General features: G+C 52.5%; 1 protein-coding gene across 7 annotated transcripts in view; it reads left to right on the top strand.

Moving 5' to 3' along the window:
* Positions 1–19462, top strand: part of SGSM1 (small G protein signaling modulator 1) — a 47885-nt gene extending 28423 nt beyond the window's left edge. For 4 of the 7 annotated variants that reach the window (XM_054219076.1, XM_054219075.1, XM_054219073.1 and 1 more), the window contains 15 exons: positions 31–160; positions 1279–1458; positions 2494–2632; positions 2929–2993; positions 3382–3527; positions 4171–4299; positions 4770–4952; positions 7335–7406; positions 8220–8807; positions 8999–9123; positions 10444–10526; positions 10877–10986; positions 11278–11374; positions 11803–11970; positions 12456–19462. In XM_054219076.1, coding sequence (XP_054075051.1) covers positions 31–160; positions 1279–1458; positions 2494–2632; positions 2929–2993; positions 3382–3527; positions 4171–4299; positions 4770–4952; positions 7335–7406; positions 8220–8807; positions 8999–9123; positions 10444–10526; positions 10877–10986; positions 11278–11374; positions 11803–11970; positions 12456–12544 — 2304 coding nt within the window. In that variant the 3' untranslated portion in view covers positions 12545–19462. Of the gene's footprint in view, positions 1–30; positions 161–1278; positions 1459–2493; positions 2633–2928; positions 2994–3381; positions 3528–4170; positions 4300–4769; positions 4953–7334; positions 7407–8219; positions 8808–8998; positions 9124–10443; positions 10527–10876; positions 10987–11277; positions 11375–11550; positions 11776–11802; positions 11971–12455 lie in introns of those variants that run through there. The other 3 variants (XM_054219079.1, XM_054219078.1, XM_054219077.1) reach the window with 2 other exon arrangements.
* Positions 19463–19527: the final 65 nt, after the last annotated feature.

The raw sequence follows: 19527 nt of genomic DNA, 5'->3' as shown, positions 1-19527 counted from the left end.
GCTTGTGAAGAGCAGGTTTTGTTCACCTAGGGGAAAGTGTTTCCCAAGCTGAGGAAGCGAAGTCCCCAGGGCTCCTCCGAGTCTGCGTCCGACAAGGAAGATGACGAAGCCACAGATTACGTTTTCAGAATAATCTACCCAGGGACGCAGTCTGAATTCGGTGAGTGCGTTGGCAGAGAGTGTTTGGGGTGGGTTGTATCGGGGTGTATGAGCAGGCAGAGACGCAGCAGTGACAGGCACATTGCAATCTGCGCCAGCGAATGGTTCCAGAGAAATGAGCTTTCCTTGTACTACCTTTTATTCAACTTCATGTATAGGTTGGGGTTTTATTTTTTTCATTTTAACCTTTCACTTGCTACTGAATCCTTCATTTCTGCAGTTACGCAACAGACCATGACTGCCTTAATAGCTGAAAAAAAAATTCTTGCACACAAGGTTCACTTTGGTCACTTGGGTGTCACTTTTCACTACCACAAGCCTGGGGATTCTTCTCTTGCTATGACCAGGCCAACTCAGCAAGTGCTGCATTAAATCCAGCTGTGTTCCTCAGCGTTGCCTCTGCAGCGCAAGGGAGAGGTTGCAGCACCCTTCCCCATGTGCTGCCAGGCTTGACCTGTGTGTCTTCGCTCCATAGCTCACAGGGCAAGGGAGAGGATGCTGCTGGATTCACCGAACCAGAAATCTCTCTTCATGTCTGGTTGTGAATTATCTGAACAACGTGGTTGGCTGAAGTGACCGTACATTTGTCCTCACTCTTCTGTGGGATACTAAGAACAAATTTTTGCGCTCTGGGAGCATCGTAGATGACGTTATAAGGGGGAAAACCGAGAGTGCAGTAGAAGACTTGTGGAGTGCTTTTAAAAAGCTGTGAAATTTGATCAAAAACTTGTTCCTGTATTTTTGAGGCTGGAAGGGGGCAATCACAGAATCTCCTGTGATTCCTCTGTAACATCAGTGAAGATTATACGTAGTTCTCCCTGCCTTTAGCTGACTAACACAATTTGGTGAGTCAGATAAAAATCTGATTGAGGCTAAAATAGCAGATAGAGATGCTCTTTTCTGTAGCTTGCTTTTGATCTACCCCTTAAAATTCCATGCTGGGGGCCCTATTTTCTGTGAAATGAATTGCTGCAATCTCCTTAGCTGGCATCATTAAAGTCTGTGCTGTTCCTGTGGACCTTCCTAGAGGGGGGTGGAACTGCATCAGTTCTTTCTTCTCTACAGATTCTTCCTTTCTCCCCTTTCATTTGTGCCCTTGTCCTCTCTCTGTGTCCCTAGTTACCATTAATGGTAATTTTCATCCATTCCTTCCGTCTGTGATCTCCATCACTGCTGTGAGAGGGAAGATGGCGAGGACTCCAGCTGCAAGCAAGATAGTGGTGATCCCTAAATGGTTTATGAGCCTCCCCATCACGTCCCGACCTCCCCTTGCTGCTCTGGGGGCCACTCGGCATCAGTGTAATGCGGCTGTTGTTTGTGTCTGGTACTGCTGCTTGCCTGTGTTGTCACTTGACAATTCCTGGAGAGGTGTCCCCTGTCACTGCTGACCGTCACTGATCCATCAGCACCTGCTCAATGTGAAGGAAATAGGAATATTTCAACATTATTTTTTTTTCTGCTAGTTATTCATTATCACAAGCAAGAAGAGTCCAAGGGTGAGTGAGGAAGCCCTGTCCCAGCTGGAAGCTGGAATTTCTACCATGATTTAATTTCCAAGGAGGAGCGAATAGGATTATTCTTCATTAATCTTTGTCCACATCCTTCACCTTCATCACGACGGCCTGTTCCAGGCCAGGACATCGGCCGAGCTGCTCAGGGTGGGGGCATCTCGGCTCTCGGGGCTGCGCGCTCCCCTCACGCTGCTCTGTGCCCGGCCAGTTTGCAGGGCGATACCTGAGCAGGATCCGAGGCCCCTGCAATAGCACTGCTGAGTTTAAGCAGGGATTTAGCAAGTGACAACATGAAGAGCTACATGCTCCTGCTGTCCTTCTCAACTTCTTCGTCAAAGCCTTTATCTCCTGTCTTTCCCTGAATCTTGGGTGGGATCCTAATGTTTGAGGGTTGGGGGCTTTTCCCTTTCAGTGATCCACTCTTCCTCAGACAACAGTCGATTGCAATCGTGTTTTTTCTCGTCTGTGTGACAGTCTGTTGCAGCCCCTTCTCTCGAGTCTCTCTGGGTTGGGTGTTTGTTTTCCGCCTTGGTGGGCGCTCAGCAGTTTAAGATTACCTTGCTGAAGGCGCTGTAGTTAATTAGCAGATGGTTCTCGCTCTCTCTCATCAATCCTCTTTGTTTCCTTTCCTTTCTCCTGAGCTCACCAGTGCTGGTGCCGTGATTACCTGGTGTGGGTCCTATCTGGTTGCTGGAGTCTCCTTGGGATGTGTGGGATGCCGCATTTGTTAATCAAAACTTACCTCTCTGTTGACCTCCCGTGGCACACCCGATGCTGGGCAGTGTCAGCCTGAGCTGATGCTCCCCTCTCTGTCCTCTTACAGTGCCCCAGGACCTGATGGACACGTCAGGTGCTGGCCTGCCTCCCATGTGGCAGCCCAGCACCCGCAAGTCCTCCTGCTCCTCCTGCTCTCAGAGTGGCTCCTCCGACGGTGGGCCATCCAACGGCTGCAGCCATGAAAGGTACGACGGCTCTGCTGCTGCTGCTTTGAGAAATGCAGGTGAAATAAAACAAGGGTTACAGGTGGATGGCTGAACTAGAACTTAGGTTGTCCAGGGACCATTTGCAGGTGCCGTGGGCTGAAGTGAGGCTTGTCCCCCTCATCTGGGACATCTCGGCTGCTCTGTGTCCATGTCCTGACCAGAGGTCCTGTGGTGCACCTCTGAAGGCAAAGCTGGAATGGTCAAATCAAAGCAGGGGCTGAGGGCACGCATGGGAACATTTCCCCTCCTCACATCCAGTATGTTTTTATTTGCAGAGCTCCGCTGAAGCTCCTGTGTGACAATATGAAGTACCAGATCCTCTCCCGGGCCTTCTATGGCTGTGAGTACTTGTCACATCCACGATGCCTCGATACGCGTGATGGGCAAGGGATAAGGTGCTGGGCTCTGGGCTAGCAGTGGTTTCAGAGACAGCAGGGCAGTGGCCAAGGGTGCTGGGACCAGTTTGTTGGATGCAAGGTCCTATGTACACATGCTCAGGATTGGGAGCAAATGTTTGAACTCTGACCTTTGGACTTCAGCAGCAGTGCTGGTGGTACAAGACGATGAGATACTGGCCTGTCCCAATGGACACCCTGCTTTGCTGCTTAGGCTGAATGTGGCGTCAGAGGATCTTCTTCAGGGACCAGAGTCATGAGAGCTTTCTCCTGCACTTCATCCTCGTGGCTCCCTGAGTTCCCCAGCTGAATGTTTGCTTCTGCCTGATGCAGGGCTGGCCTATTGCAGACACCTCTCCACGGTGCGAACCCACCTATCTGCGCTGGTTAACCACAACATTGTGTCTCCTGACGTGCCCTGCAACGCCAGCTCAGGACTGACCGTGGACATATGGCAGAGATACCTGCAGGATAGCACGGTAGGGCTCGTACTCTTGGGATGTGCTGGTTGTGGTGGGCTTATGATGTCCAGGGCAGTGTCACTTAAGTGGTTGTAGCACGATAAGGTAAAGCACATTGAGAAGTTCCCTGAGAAGAGAAGTCAGAGAGCCTGCTCCAGGCTGCACAGAGCCCAGGGCTCCTAATCTTCAGCATATGGAAGCCAGGAAACGAAGGCTGCTCTCCTTAACGTGCTTCTGTTCAGAGCCTGTCTGCAGCAGCGTCTGTCACCGTCAGTACTGGGGTCTTGAGGGGGGTCCCACCACACCGTTACGGCAGGATAGCTGTAGAGCTGTGACCAGTGCCACAATCCTGACATGCTGCTGGTGCTCAGAGGTGCAGCAGTGACCTTGAGTGACTTTGGTGGGCCACTTTCTGGATGTGATGAGCCGGTGTTTCCTAAAACGTCCACCCGCAGGGGTCTCTGGCCCTACTTAAGCCCAAGCAGAGACCCGAGAGATCATCTGCAACGGGTGGGCAGCGAGTTTGCAGGTGGTCAGTGTCTGGGCAGCACTCTGAGCGCTAAAAGGCGGCATGGCCAGGCTGGGCTTACCCTTGTATCTGCCAGCTGATGGGCTCTGGCCCTGGCTGTGTCTCTGCACTGACTCGGAGCTCTTCCCACAGACTTACGAGGACCGGGAGCTGCTGCGGCTGATCTACTATGGCGGGATCCAGCACGAGATCAGGAAGGCGGTCTGGCCCTTCCTTTTGGGCCATTATCAGTTTGGGATGACGGAGGCAGAAAGGAAAGAGGTTGGTGTGGGTGTGCTGCCAGCTCAGCAGCCCGGTGTATTCCATTGGTGTGCCCTGGGTATTCCACACCTTGAAGTGTCTATGCCAGAGTCCACCCTGTGAACCCACTGGGCGTTGTGTCCCCTTTGTATTGTGGCTGTAGATAAGAGGTGGGAGAAAGACTCACATAAGCAGGAATTGATAGGACCTGTTGGTTGCTCACGTTCGGTGCCCTGTGCACCTCTGGAAGGCAGGAAGGAGATGGATGGTCACTTTTCTGTCCCAATTTTTGCGAGGTTTTGTGGGCCGCACTCTGGCTATCACTGTGCCAGAGATGGGTGACTTTATGTCCCATCTAGCCATAGTTAATGCAAGCATGCACTCAACTTGTCTGTGCAGGGCTGTTTGTGGGATGGAGGAGGCACCGGTTTCTGGGCTGTTCCACGGGCATCTGTTCAAAGACCCTCTCTCTGTCCCTCCAAACGCTGCAGGCTGATGACCAGATCCGTACCTGCTACGAGCACACCATGGCCGAGTGGCTGGGCTGCGAGGCCATTGTCCGGCAGCGGGAGAAGGAGTCGCACGCGGCAGCTCTGGCCAAATGCTCCTCCGGGGCCAGTCTGGATTCCCACATTCAGAGGATGATGCACAGGGACTCGACGATCAGCAATGAGGTGAGGGCGCGGGGGCTCGGGAAGGGCTGTGCCCACCCAGGCTCCGTGTTGGCTTGTGCTCCAGGGAGGGATGGAGGTACAGTTCTTGTTCACCCTCCTCCTCTTGCCTCTGCCTGCCTCTGCGCTTCATTACTCACTGTAATCAGTGCAAATTAGGATTGGAGCTTTCTTACCTGCTTTCTTTCGCCTGCTTTTCCAGAGTGTTTAGCAGCAGGAGCGGGTATCTCCTGCAGTACAACCCCAGTTTCCATACTGTGTGGTGCTGCACTGACCGAGAGGTTTTGCTCTGCGGCCTGAGTGGTGTATTGAACGTCTAACAAATTTGCTTTGGTTCTTGCAGCCCCAGTATCCGCAGCGGCACCGTACAGCTCTGCATCTGTGACCCCGGGTGAGGGCGCTGGGTACAGAGAGCCTGAATGGCAGGGACAGCAGGGAGAGGGCAGGGGGTCTTGGCAGAGGGAGATGGGTCAACCTGGACCTTAGAGCTTGTTTGTGGAACTGTGTGTCCAAATCCAGATGCTCTCACCAGTCCTGTGAAACGTTCCTTGTGGGTACTTCTAGAGAACAAGAGATACTCATTTTCATAACCCAGTTTGCACTCCTGGTGCACATCGGGATTAGCTCCCTGGAAGTCAGTGTTGGAGCAGGGGGAGAGAGGAAGACCATGTTTTTGGCACTGAGGGGCTGTGAAACATGTCAGTAGGCTTCTTGGCTCCCTCTTCCATCCCTGGCTCAGCACAGAAGCAGCCTGGGCCGCTGCCTGTGGGCAGGAGGAGTGGGGTGGCTCTAGGACAGGCTGCGAAGGAGCCTGTGGGGCTCGGGGCAGCCTCGGTACACCGTGTCCCAGCACCCAGCTCCATGGGACTGGCTTTTAGCAGTGCAGTCAGGAGTTAGATCCAAAGGGTGTGGAGGGAAAAGCCTGTTAAAGGAAAGGCAGTCCTGGGAACAGAGTCTGGGGAATGTTTCTCTGTGGGTTTTGGAGGAGAACAGCCTGGCACAGCAGAGCGAGCAGTGCTGGATTATCTACCTCACGCTGCTGTACTGGAGGAGAACGGAGGCCAAGCCGAAAAGGGCCCAGTAGGTGCAGCACTAGAGACGTCGCCTGGTTTCCTCTGGGGAAACCGTGTGGATGCTTTTGGAAGGAGATGAGCTCAGCCCCAACCACGTGGGCTACGTGTGTGTGCAGGGAGAGATGCAGGGAAGGCGAGTGCGAAGCGGGGTCTGTGTGCGGGGGCTGGGTGACACCGCTCTCGCAGGGGAGCAGAGGGCGGCTGCGCCGTCGGTGCTGCTGAGGCCCCATGAATCGTTCCCATCCCCACAGCTTCTGCGCCGTGGTGGTTCTTTTGCGTCCACGTCTGGCTGTTGTGGGAACACGGGCTGGGAGGGGAGCTGGCAGAGCTAATACATGCAAAGGTTCACCCTTTTCCCATCTCAACCTGAGATTTCCTGTTGTAAAATGCTCCCATGGTAATGGAGGAAAACTGTCGCCCTTCCTCTCTCCATCAGAGCCCTGCCCAGCAAAGCCCCACAATACTAGGGTGGGGACAACTGCTGCTGCCGTTCTGAAAGTGCCGTGTTTTCTTAAAACCCTATTGTTTGTGTGTGCCGTCGTTGCAATGCTCTCTGCATCCCGGCTCCCGTGCAGCGCGAGCAGCCGCGGGCTCCTGCCCTACGCTAAGCCTGGCGCAGGGACGGCTCAGATAACGGGGAGGGCTCGCTCTTAAGTAAAGGCTCGTTGCTGGGAGGGAACCCACCAGGCAGAGCACTGAACTGGTTGATGCGAAGCCCGACGCTTCCTTCTGTGCTTCAGCTGGAAGCCAGAAAAGGGTGCTGTTGACTTTTAGAGGGGCTGCCTTGACGGAGTCTGGCTTAAAACATCAATATTTGTCCTGTAAGAAAAGGAAAAAGCATTAATATGCTTGGAGGGATTGTTTTATAGCCTGTGACTTCATCGTTTATGTAAACTAAGATGGAGTGAGCCACATTGCTGCCAAATTAGGACAGAGATTTGTAGAAATTTGCACTCCAGGGAGACAGTGTGACCTCTCTGAAGGCCAGAAAAAAGCAATTCCTTTCAGACCCAAACATACAGTGTTTGAACAACTGGGTTGGCTCGGGACCTTGGTTTTTTGTCATCTTCTCCAGCAGTAAATGTCAGTGGCGGGCTGAGGCAGGGTGCTGCGCTGTGTGACAAATCCGCACGGCAGAGTTGGTGTGATGTGAAGGTCTTTCATGGGTAAAATATGAGAATTTATTGGATGCTTTTTCTGCTTGTTCTTTACATGTAGATGTGCCCACCTCTGATAGCGTGGCTTGAGTCTCCCCCCACTCCAGACACCACGCTTTTTGCCTTTTCACTGACCTTTTCCCTTTCTCTTGCAGTCTTCTCAGAGCTGCAGCTCTGGCCGACAGAATCACGCCCGGCTGCAGAGCGACTCCAGCTCCAGCACGCAGGTGAGCGACAGCGCCTTGTCCCCTCTTGCTCATTCAGAGACCGGCCACCCGACAGCATACGGCTGTCTGTCCCAGCTTGGGCTGATCGCTAGTCGATAACCGTCATGATTTCTGGCAAACGGTAGTTGGAGGAGGTAAATGACTCGCAAACCTGCCTCTGGAGCCACTAAGGTCAGAACTGCTCTCTGCTTGGCGGTGTTTTATTACCAGCCTGCTCTGCCCGGGCTCGAAGGACCAACCCCTGTGTGGCCTTCACACTTGAGGGCTCTTGGCTGCTCCGTATGTTAGTAACCATGTGTTTAACCAACCTGGTTAAATGACGTTCTGCCCAATATATTACGCTGAGTAAAGCGGAGTCCTTTGGAGCAGGGACTGTGGGCACCGAGTTGTGCAAATGCCCAAAGGCTGACCTGCCAAATCCAGGCAGGGGAACCTAAAGGCTGAAGGCTGTGCCCCAGAAATTCTTCCGAGAGTCTGGTTAAAATGGGACAGAGAGCTAGATGCTCAGGCTGAGGTTGTCTCTCGTTAGAGCGAAGATGTGGAGCCACAGCCAGGCACAGCACTAGTAAGTTAAAACGCCCTCAAGTCCTCTGAGCTTTCTTCCACTGGTTGCTTGTAGGAACCCTGCACGTATAAAGCAGATCATCTTCTCTCCCCACCGTTGGGAACGTGGGCATTACGTCCCCAAGAGCTGCATTCAGCAGTTTCACTGCTGAATGCAGCTCTTGGGGACGTAATGCCCACGTTCCCAACGGTTTGCTGAACACAAGGGGTTTGCTCGCTCTCACGTGGTTCTCCCCTCGTGCTGTGCAGGTGTTTGAATCTGTTGATGAAGTGGAACAGACCGAAGCAGATGCTCAGCTGGAAGACGGCAAACCCAGCAAGATGCCTAACGGGACGGTTCCCAACGGCACGTGTTCCCCTGATTCCGGCCACCCCTCTTCCCAGAACTTCTCCATCGCATCGGGATTTTCAGAGCGCAGCTTTAGCAATGAAGACAGCGCCCTGGAAACCAACAAATCCTCGGCCAGCTCTCAGGGAAAGGCCAGTGGGTCCGACATGCCGGCCCCACAGGACCCGGACGGTGCCCAGCGAGAGGAGAAGCTGCAGGGCCAGGACACCCTGGAAGGCGAATTTCCCACTGGTGGAAGCATGGACTTTGTGGCTCCCGTGGGTGAGAGGTCGGCAGAGGTCCTGCGTGGTCATGACACTGTGGCCCTGACTGTGGTAGAGAGCTGGGCAGACAGCGAAGCTGAAAAGCAAAGCTTGGTGGAGAGCGAAGGTAACCTCTCTGAGGAGCCGGAGATGGAGAGTTTGTACCCGCAGCTGGATTCTCTGGCTGTGGCTGATCTGGCCAACAGCGAAGCATCTGCCATCTCCTCCACGGGTGTCACCTACTCTGTAAGTATGTCCTTGTTTGCTGAGTGGGTTCTTCCTGGGTGCCTCACTATTTACCTGCATTTGTCCTGTGCTAATCCTGCAGGGGCTCTCCACCTTCCACCTAAATTCTGCCCTGTCGCTCCATTGCCCTTGCAGCTTTCTTTTTGGGTTTTTTTTTGGAAACAAGTCAACTTTGCTTTTGTTCTGGGCAGCCAGAGCTACTGGACATGTACACGGTGAACCTGCACCGCATTGAGAAGGACGTGCAGCGATGTGACCGCAACTACTGGTACTTCACCCCTGCCAACCTGGAGAAACTCCGCAACATCATGTGCAGGTGGGAGCCGCGGGGGTCAGGGTGGGAGCAGGCTCCTGACACTGGTGGCTGGTTTCCCTGAATTCGCCTTGAGGCTGGAGCCTCAAACTTTGTTCTGGTTGCTGAGTTTCGCCTCCTCGACTTCCTCCCCCAAATCCTGTCATCATCCCAGAACTGGAGCCAAAGCTCCAAGGACCTCATGGTTACCAGAGCGAGGAGTCCGGCCGTCCTGCCTTGTGCTGCTCTGCCCCGTGACTGCCGTGTGTCTGGGTTGTTGGCCAAAGCAGAGGGTTCCCTGGGGCTGCTCAGGCATGCTGCCTCGTGGTCTGAACCCGGCGCAGCCCACCTGCTCTCTGGAATATATCTGGAAAATGTTTTAATGAGGATCAGCCCGCAGAGCTGTAGTGCTAATGAGGAAGCGCCTGAAGCAACCTAGTGGTTAGTGCCTACCCAGGAGACAGCGATACCTGGGTGTGTTTCTCATTCTCTTTGCTTAGTCCCTGTGACTAAGAGGTCGTTGTGTGACATTCACCGACTCAAATCAGCTCCAGCCCAGCAGCTGTGGCTGCTTCAGGGGTGGCGAAGGCTAAAATATTATTACTCATCTTGCAAATATGAGGAGAAGCTGCTGTTTCATTAGAGCTGTCGCTTTATCTGTCAGCCGGAGTTGGAGATCTCTGCGTAGATGAGACCTACAATACAGCAGATTATGGAAAACTAGTGGGCAGGGTGGAAAAGATTGTTCCCTTGTGCCAGCAGCGGATCCGTGTCCTTTCTGAACGCATTTTGACTTGCTACCAAATATGGGAAGATATCTCTGCCGGGCTGGGTGCTTCCTGGGACACTGGGTCCAAGGAGGCGAAGCAGGCGGTGTCGGGCAGAGAGAGCCAAGAGGATGAATCGAGGGGGAAGGGTGAGAAGGAGAGATAAATTAATAAACTCTTATCAATCTCTGCCGCCCTTTGACCCACCACCCTGCCTTGCTGCGCTTTTTGATTTCGCTTTTCCCTGCAATAGCCATGGCACGGCCCTGGATCAACACCCCGCAATGGCCATGGCCATGGCCATTGCGGGGTGTTGATCCAGGGCCGTGCCATGCATGGTTTACCAGCAACTTAATGATTTACAGGCCATCCGTAGAGGAATGGAGCGCAGGCGTAACAGAATAAAACAGGTCTGATTTACCCTGCCTGCCACCGTGCGTTGGTGGCAGCAGGTAGGAAACACCAGCGTCCCAGGAATGGAGGGCACGGGCAAGCAAGCGAGGTGGCAAGCTGTGACACTCGCGTGTGACACGGGAAGGGCTCACCGGGCCACCTTTTGGTGTTCTCTCTCGCACAGCTACATCTGGCAGCACATTGAGATCGGCTACGTGCAGGGGATGTGTGATCTGCTAGCCCCTCTCCTGGTCATCTTGGATGATGGTGAGTAGGTGGCTCTGCTCCGCTTTCCCCATCTCCTTGTGGTGGCATCTGCTGGGCTGGTGGTGGCCCTTGGCAGCAGGAGAGTCCCATGCCCGGAGGTGTGGAGCAGCTGGTGGCAGGATCCCATTTATCCTTGATGCTGTCTGACTCCCAGGAACCCAACCTGGGGACGGCGTGTACTTTTTGGAGTATGAGCTGTCTTTCCGAGGCCGGTCCTGCTGCGTGCCCCAGACCGTGTGTGTGGAGCCCGGGGGGGGATATTCCTACTGCGGGTGGATGGCGGGATGTGGTGATGCGGGCGCAGCAGTGTCCGTGCAGCCGAGCAGTGACTGTCTCTCTTCCCTGCACAGAGGCTCTGGCTTTCAGCTGTTTCACCGAGCTTATGAAGAGGATGAATCAGAACTTCCCCCACGGAGGAGCCATGGACACCCACTTTGCCAACATGAGATCTCTGATCCAGGTAGGGAGGCCCTGGTACAGCAGCCTCTCGAACCAGAGAGGGAAAGCTGGTTTTGGGACGGGGGTCTCGGTGGGGCTGAGAGGAGCTTTCAGTGGTGAGGTGCCGGAGGGAGAGCAGGGGGCTGTAAAGACAGCCTGGGAGTAACACGTGCCAGGATTGCAAAGGAGGGAGGAGCTGGGTGGAAGATGTTGTGGTGCAGTAGGAGAGCGGTGGGGATGGAGAAGGGCGGGCAGAGAAATGGCTGGTGCCTCTCGTGTGCACCGATGAGTTTCCTTTTGCTTTTCTTGGCAGATCCTGGACTCTGAGCTCTTTGAGCTGATGCACCAGAATGGTGATTACACTCATTTCTACTTCTGCTACCGATGGTTTCTCCTGGACTTCAAGAGAGGTGTGTGCTGGGAGGGAGGCAGCGGAGACCAGCAAATGGGGAGGGGATGGCAAGGTCTGCCATGCTTCCACACTTCTCAGTACACTCTGCAACTTCAGTTGTTTGAACCTAACTTTTTACCGTGTGTTCGTGTTTTGCTCTTCCCTGGTGGATCTGTGGCTGACTTTTCTGTCTAGCTACAGAACCTGTTGTTCCAGAGCTGCTGGTGAGCCTCCACCGCGTGTGCGTCCTGAAGCCTGTGCCACCTGCTGCAGGCCAGAATATTTTTCTCCACAGATGACTGACTTATTGCTTCCAACTGGAACAGGTTCTTGTGGGAAGAAACCACCCAGCGTGTCTTCCCAGTGCTGCTGTGAAGTCTGTGAGTCAGGATGATTGTAAACCCGTGGCTACTGTAGTAACTGCTGGGCTTCTTCCTCTGTTAACAGAGCTGGTGTATGATGACGTCTTCGCGGTCTGGGAGACCATCTGGGCAGCTGCACACGTTTCCTCTGCACACTATGTCCTCTTCATTGCTCTGGCTTTGGTGGAAATGTACCGGGACATAATCTTGGAGAACAACATGGATTTTACAGACATCATCAAGTTTTTCAACGGTACAGTTTTTGTGTTCTGTTGGGCTGAATTTGTGGCAGCGGCTCAGATGTAGACAGCATGCGTCTGTCTGACTATAGACTGGTAAATGTTTAGAACAAGCAGAGCCGTGACAGTTGGAACATGATGGTAAAGGGACCTTACCCCTGAACCATCAGGCTCTGAGGAGGTCAGATGGTGCCTGGGGGAAGCCACCCTGCTATCCTTGGCAACAGCCCACCTTGCCGTGCTCGAAGGGAGCTGTGAGCGTAGGTCGGGCATCCTGCTGCCTGCAATCATCCCGAGATGAGTTGGTTAATGATGGCTCTTCAGAGTCAGGTGTCTCTGCAAGGGATGGTGCTTGGGAACTTGGGCAGGGATTCACAGCTTCAGCTCCCGCCTGGAGCTCGGCGGAGAAGGGGGAGAGCTGTGAGGCTGGGGGCGCTCCTCGGGATGCCGGGCTCCTCGGGTCTGACCACTTTGTGGGTTCCTTCTGTCTGTGTTCCAGAAATGGCTGAGCGGCACAACACCAAGCAGATCCTGAAGCTGGCTCGGGACCTTGTCTATAAAGTCCAGACTCTGATCGAGAACAAATGAAGGACACGGGGAAGACGAGGCATCCAGACAAAGAGCCGGGACTCCCCTTCAATGCTTCCTCCCCTTCTCCTTCTTCTCGAAGTGCCACACCTGTGGAAATAAGGTAGTTGGACGCATGCCGCTGTCTAAACTGGAAGTACCCTTAGCTCTCCAAGTGCTGTGTTCAGTGTTAGGTCCGGGGGCCCCGGCTCAGATCTTGGCGGCCTTCTTCAGTGACTTAACCAAAGATCTGTACAGCTGCGTTTTATCGCTAAGGACTTGCTTTGGAAGCAGGACCTGGGCGGTCGCTTCCCCGCCTTGCTGCAGCAGAAGGGCAGCAAGTGTGGTTACCACCACAACTGCCGAGGCCGTTGCCAGCATCCCAGGTCAGAGCTCGGGGTCTGGGAGAGCAAGAGCTGCCAGTCCTCCCCGGGGCCGACTCGGGCTGCGCAGCCTTTGTTGCGAGGAAATAAAGCTCCTTCCTTGGCCAGCCGTTCCCCTGTGGCCCGGGGAAACCAGCCAGCCCCGCAAGCCTGGACAAGACAGGGATGCTGCCAGCACTCAGTTTCTTACTGACATGAGGTTCTGCCAGTAAGAGAGGGACTTTGATCACAGAAATTCCTCTTCTTTTGATCTTGTCCCTTGATGCATAGCATCCCCCTCTAGTATTTTTTTGTAGGGCTGTCCTCTCCCTGGGATTTTTATGTTGTTTGTCACTACGATAGCTGAGCACACGAGAGTTTCATCTCTGGCTGGATTTTCAGAAGAGCTCTGAATTCAGCAGTGGGTTTTTCTTTCAAAATCCAGCCTCCGTAATGCTCTCTGAACACTGGAAAATCTGGTCTGAACCTCCTTTGGGAACTCTAGACTTGAGGTTTTCTTACCTGCCTTACTCTAGCTGCTTGTGGTAGGAGTCTGGTCTCCCTGTTGTTCCCCTGTTGGGGGAGAGCTCCTCAGAAGGCAAGTCAGAGCTCCTGACTTCGGTGGCTGTCCTGACTTTCCCTCTGAAGGTGCCTGTCTCTTCCTCGGTTAATTAAAAGACCAGCTGCTCAAAGCCAGCCAGTGCAAACAATCCCCTTGGTGCCTGCAGATTTTCTGTGTGCTTCTGGGGCTGGCTGCAAAAGCCCCCGAAGTCCACCGAAAGTCTCCAGCTAGGTCTTGGTGGGCTTCTTTCGCATGCCTGTGAAGAGGAAAAGTGCTCAAGGTCCCCGAGTGGTCTTTGCTTTTGGAAGATGCACTTCTGTGGCCGCTGTTTCCCGCGGTGGCTCTCCAGCCTGGCAGCCCCTGGAGCGCGCTGCATGAAGTGCCTCTCCAGCGCCGCTGGCCTGAGCGCTGAGCTGCTGCGTCACGCTAAGGCTGCGCTGCGGAGGGTTTGGATTCATTTTTCAACTCAGGTAAAAACAATAAAGGAAAAGGAGAGGCGTAGGTTGTCGGTAGGTCTAGTTCAGCCGGGGAGGGCTTTGTCGTGGCCACAGAAGGCTGCTGTGAATGTGTGCTTTCAGCAGCAGGGAAGATGCTGGGTTGTAGCTCTCTGTGAGGGTATTTTCTCTAAAGTTTTGCTGCAAAAGTTCGTGTTCCCCCTCCATGTGATGTGTGTGTGCTCTCCTCCTCCCCTCTGCAAGATAAGGCCCTGCTCTGCTCTTGCTGTTGGCGTGCTGCTCACCAGAAGGGAAAAGGGGCCCTTCCCGTCTCCTGTGGAACATGTGTCTGTGCTGACTGTGTTTCGTATTTACTTGTGGCACATGTCAGATGTTGCTTGCAGAAGAAAAGGGCAGATGTAAATCTGCGGAAGAGAAAGCTGCTGCTTCAGAAAAGTTCTGCAGAGCGTGGCGAAGCGGTTTGAGTTTGTGAGGAAATCGGCTGGTCTTTCGGCAGTACTGGGACGCGGAGGTTGCGGCCAGAAAAACCAGGGGACAGTAGTGTGTACTGGACCCTTAGGGAAGCACGCTGCCGCGGGGGGTGAGAGCAATGGGGAGCCTTTCCTTTCTCATCATCCCAACGAGCAAACGCGTATCCACAATCTAGGAAATTCTTTGAAGCAAATTTTCTGCGTTAAATCTCCAAAGAGTGCTGGGTCTGTAGTAGCACAGGAAACAAAGGCATTTGAATTTCAAATCTGACGGGTCGTGTGTGAATCTCTCACCTTTCCGCAAAGCGGAGCGAGAAGCTCGTGCCCTCCCTACCAGGCTATTCCTGTTCCCTCTGGGTCCTAGGACAGGTAACAGTCCGCCTGCGTCACCTTCTCTGATGCTCTGTCCTCCCCTTTCCGAGGGGCAGGAACCGATAGGTCAACTTAAATACAGTCTTATCAAGCAATGTTCGCTGACACGTTTATCTTTCAAGCTTCTGTTTTTCTCTTCTTGGTTTTTAAACAAAAACAGCCAAGAAATTCTGCACAATATTTGCTGTCTGTATTAGCTGGGAGTGTCTCTGGGCCGCTCAATAGCAGTGTTTTTTGAATAACTTCTCGGGGGGGGAAAAAAAAGTATTTATTTATTGATTGTACATTACTGTGTGTCCTTGTGTACTGAAGTACGTGAGTGTGTATTGTTATGCAAATGGAGATATATCTTTTCAATGTTCTTTACAATATCTTGTAAATGTTTACCAGAAGTTGTGTCTATATATAATATATATATATATACACACAGAGTATAGAGAGAAAATATGTGAATTAAGTGGATTATTTTTTGAGGGGCGGGGTGCGGGAGAAGAAATCTTTTGCTTCTAAGAACTTTGTGGTTCCTATAGCACCTATTCCATGATGTGCCAATCTGTCAGTGTCCCTGTAACTGTGAGAATTGTTCTGGTACGGCACCAGGAAGCTCAGAGCAGAACCACCGTCCTGACCTCAGCGTGGCTTCAGTAGGTCTGACTTAAAAACTGGAAAAAGGAGGAAAAAACGTAATTTAAAACAGCTTTGTTCCAGCTGTGGTGCTGAGAGCAGACCTGTGCTCAAGCTGTGCAGGGTTCTGTGCCTGCCCTGGGATTAGTTTGGGTACGAACAGTTGGAGAGTTGAGGCTTGGGGGGGGGTTTGCAAAGAAATGGGATAATCCAAAGAACATGGTGTGTCATTTAAATAGGGACTAAATTCGTTGTCCTTTGCAGCTGATGGTACTGTTCTGTTAGGAAGGGAGTGTTACGTGACCCGTGCAGAGTATTGCGGAGCTGATCCGCTCTCCTAACTAGCGCCCATCCAGACGAGCTCTGCCGAAGGCAGCGTGTCCCACGCACCGCTCTACTCTTAATTCGTACAAAAGTCAGTGGAAACCATCTGCTCCCGAACACACCCGTGAGAACCTGAGTCTGAACGTGGAGGTCCAGCTTTGTGTTCCCGTGCAGACCTGAGACAGAGGATGTGAGCCCTTTCCAGGCCCTGCACTGGCGGATGGTGCCGTTCCCTGGCTGCCTGCCCCAATGGACCCTCGCCGTGCTGCCGGCATGGGAGCGGGCAGGACAGCGGCTGCGGGAGGTCACAAATAGGCTGCGATAGTCCCTGTGCTCTGCCCATCCCCAGCTCGTGTCCACGCGTGGTCCCAGGTCGGTTTTGAGAATCTTCTCAGAAGCTGCAGCTGGAGCTGTGCTCCTGCTGGCCCCCCGGGACCGCTGCTGTCCCACCAGGTTTCTGTGCTTGTGGAGACCCGGAGCGACATGACACCAGGACTCTGGGGCTCGAGATCTGCTCGATGGTTAAAAGCTACTAAAAGATTTTTGTTGTCCAGCTGTTCGTAGGCCTTCTCCTGCCTCAGCCTCTCCTGCCCGGCGCTGCCCCTCCGCAGGGCTGCCCTGAGGTGACGGCCTTATTCTGGGTTTCCAACAGCGAGAATCCCCGTGGCACGGATCTCTCCCGGCTCTGCAGCCGGAGAGTCGCCTCTTTACCATGGAGGGAGAAGCCCGTCGCAGGGGAATGCGTGCCCATATACAGTCATCTTCTCTGGCTCCTTGGGGGAGAGGAATGTCTCATCCCAGCAGCTCCGTGCTGCTGAAATCCACCCCGAGCAATGGCACTACAAGCTGGGGACTATCTTTAGCCCGCTGTTGTTCGCTCTGCGGGACCAGGGACCCGAGCTGCTGTGCCCTCAGACTCGAGACTGCTGCATCCTTCCCACCGGTTCTGCATCCCTCTCGCCCCCAGCCCGCGCTCTCTGCTCCGGGGTGCTCCGGAGCTGAGCCCGAGCGAAGGACGGGCTCCCCGGGCTGAGCTGCTCAACTCGCGTTGCCCCCGCACTGAGCATCTGCAGAGTTTTTCTGCTTTCTCCGTTGTTAGGAGCTGCTCAGCTCGCAGATGATCTCGCTGTCTTTAAATACAGTGAATGTTCGCGTCCTGGCCCCGCGTTCCCCCGAGGGAGTTCCTAATGGATTCTCTTCCTGCATTTGAGCTTTCTCGTGATGCATCCTACCAAATAACCCTTGATACCCATCTCTTCTTAGCGTTACTCATGTAAACGCTTTAGTAGTTGTCTTTGTTCCTAAATGTGTGATTTTTATAGGAGTTTTACTGTGCTGAGTCTCTGAATTACCTTGCGATTGACATTCTTCATGAAGACTGAGAGGGCTTTTTGCATGGGAACTTCTGGCTGCCACCCTGTTGTGCTCTCATCCAGCCTCTTACGTGTCGAACATCCCTTAACAAACCAGATACATAACCAGAGCCAGCACTGGAGATGCAGGTGTCAGCAGCCATCGTCACTGAGAAGCGCAAACCAGATCAAGAGAAGTGGCTATTCTTGATGTGGTAGCATGGAATGGCAGTTCTGCTGGGAACCCATCCTTAAATCCAACCCTGGAGACACAAGCCTTGTTGGCGGGCTGGTGGCCGAGAGCACAAGATGAGATTCTTCTTCCTCTTTCTTCTTTATTTATGTGTTTGCTTATTTTAATCTGGCTGGCTAGTTTTCCTTTCTTTCCCCATTTACTGCGAGCAGCTGGCTAACCCTCTGCGCTGGGGGCCACTCAGACAGTCCTCAAAATAGGTATGGGACCAGTTTCAGGATTGTCATCATGTAAGTTGGCTTTTAAAAATATCTTATATTGTCTTAAACTGCTGCTCTCTGCTGTGGCACGGCTGTTCAGCTAGTGGTAGCTCTGAGCCCGTTCATCAATAGGACCAAAACGATTGTCAGTTCATCCAAACATCCATCAAATATTTTTTCACGCTCCATTTGGGAATTTTGCCGAATGCCGAGCAGTCCTGGGCACATTTTCAGCGTTTTACTATCACGTGAGCACAAATTGATAGTGAAAGAGCACAACTCGGAGATGAATTGACAATTTTCTAGCCATACAGAAGGGTTGTAACTCACCAGAACCAGTTTTCAGACATTCACACAAAAGTTTTCAGATACCCTGAAGCAGATAAAACGCCACTTACTGTTGCCTGCTGTTTTAGGCCCTTCAGGGATCTTCACCAAAGGTCGTTATCCTGCCCTGAATTAAACATATCCTGCCCTGAATTATTGCCTGCCCTGAATTAAACACATATCGCTGATTAAGGCACCTGAAGTCTTTGTGGTCCCCAGTCACATTCACCACTTTTATGTTTCATGGTGGCGGCGCGGGCCAAAGATAAGGTTGTTTTGGTGCCGTAGCCATGCATTTCTGCAGCTTGGAGTGTTTGCATTTCTTCTAAATGTTGTCCGAATCCTGAATTTCCTGGAGAATGTACGCTGTCGGAATAGCCATAGCGGTCTTTTAATATGTGTCTAATTTTAGATGAGTGATGAGCATATTCAACCTTAAATTCTCGTTCAGTAGTTTTAATAATTTCTTTTTTTTTTTTTTTTTTAAAAAAATTGATTTTGCACATGGAGACTGAGCAGGGAGTCCAAAGCCGGAGCTGTGGGTGGCAGCCTCTGGTCCGCGGCCAGGTGCGGTGGCACACGAAGGCTCTGTGTCCCCCATCGGCTCTGCCTGTGCCCGGGGCTCCGCAGCCGGGGCCGGTCCGTGGCCAGAGCAGGCGGGTTGTGTCCCGGCCCCTTCCCGAGGAGTCTCTTGGGTCTCCCGCAGAAGCCCCCGCGTCCCTCTGCCCAGCAGGAGCAGCGTCGCCCGCGTCCTTGGCGGTGGTGAGACCCTCTGGGCAGCTCAGCACGTGGCAGGGGATGGACGCGAGGTGGGAGATGGCCACGAGGAAGGTCGCTTTTCATCAGCTTTTTTGTAAGGGGTAAAAAGGGTAAAAAGTACCGTTTGTTTTTTTTTGGGGTTTTTTTTTTTTTTTTTTTAATAAATCAATGCTAAAATTTAAACTATGCACAAGATCTCAAAAAGTACCTGGAAGTGTTAAGAAGCGGTGTGGCTTCGCTGCTAGGGAAGATACAGAATCGAACATCCTAATACTGGATACTGAGTTACTAAAAATTTCATTTTTGTGACTACACAAGAGGATCTAATTAAATTCTCAGAAATTCAGTCTCTTCTTGGAGAGTAATTCCCAGGAGCCAGGGAAGGAGAAGGCTGTTTTTCACAAACAGAATAAATGAAAACTTCGGTTGAAAATCCAACTGGGACGTAACCTTAGACCCGTGATTGTCACTTCCCTCGTGCTGCGGCGTGTTCTGGAGAGCTCGGCAGGGCTGTCACCCTGCTCCAGCTGTCCTGGAGATGACGGGTACCATCCCAAGCTCTGCGGGACACGGGATTACCTCCCAACGGCAGGGTTATGAATGTATCTGATGTACCGGCATTAGACTTTTATGTTGCCCTACTCTGAATTGCTGCTTTTCTATGTTGGATGCCATTTTGGTCTCTGGGAGTCGCTCTATCTGAGCTTAATGAGCACTACAGCTTTTAATATATTTGTAGAAGTGCTGCTAATGTTCTTAGATTATTTGAATTCCACACTGTGGTATAATATCCGTTTTATATTATTTTATCCATGCTTTTGGGTTTTTATGTAAACTGTTCCTTATTGTTGTTCGGAAAGAAAAAAAAAAAAAATTAAAGCTCTATTCTCTATGGTTAATGTATTTTCAAATCAATAAAATCCTGGTGGTTCTTTATGGCTGCG

Source organism: Rissa tridactyla, chromosome 13 (assembly GCF_028500815.1).
Source record: "Rissa tridactyla isolate bRisTri1 chromosome 13, bRisTri1.patW.cur.20221130, whole genome shotgun sequence".
In the NCBI taxonomy this organism is placed as follows: Eukaryota; Metazoa; Chordata; class Aves; order Charadriiformes; family Laridae; genus Rissa; species Rissa tridactyla.
Note: the sequence above shows the minus strand (reverse complement) of the source record. Positions and strands in the feature narration are given on the sequence as shown.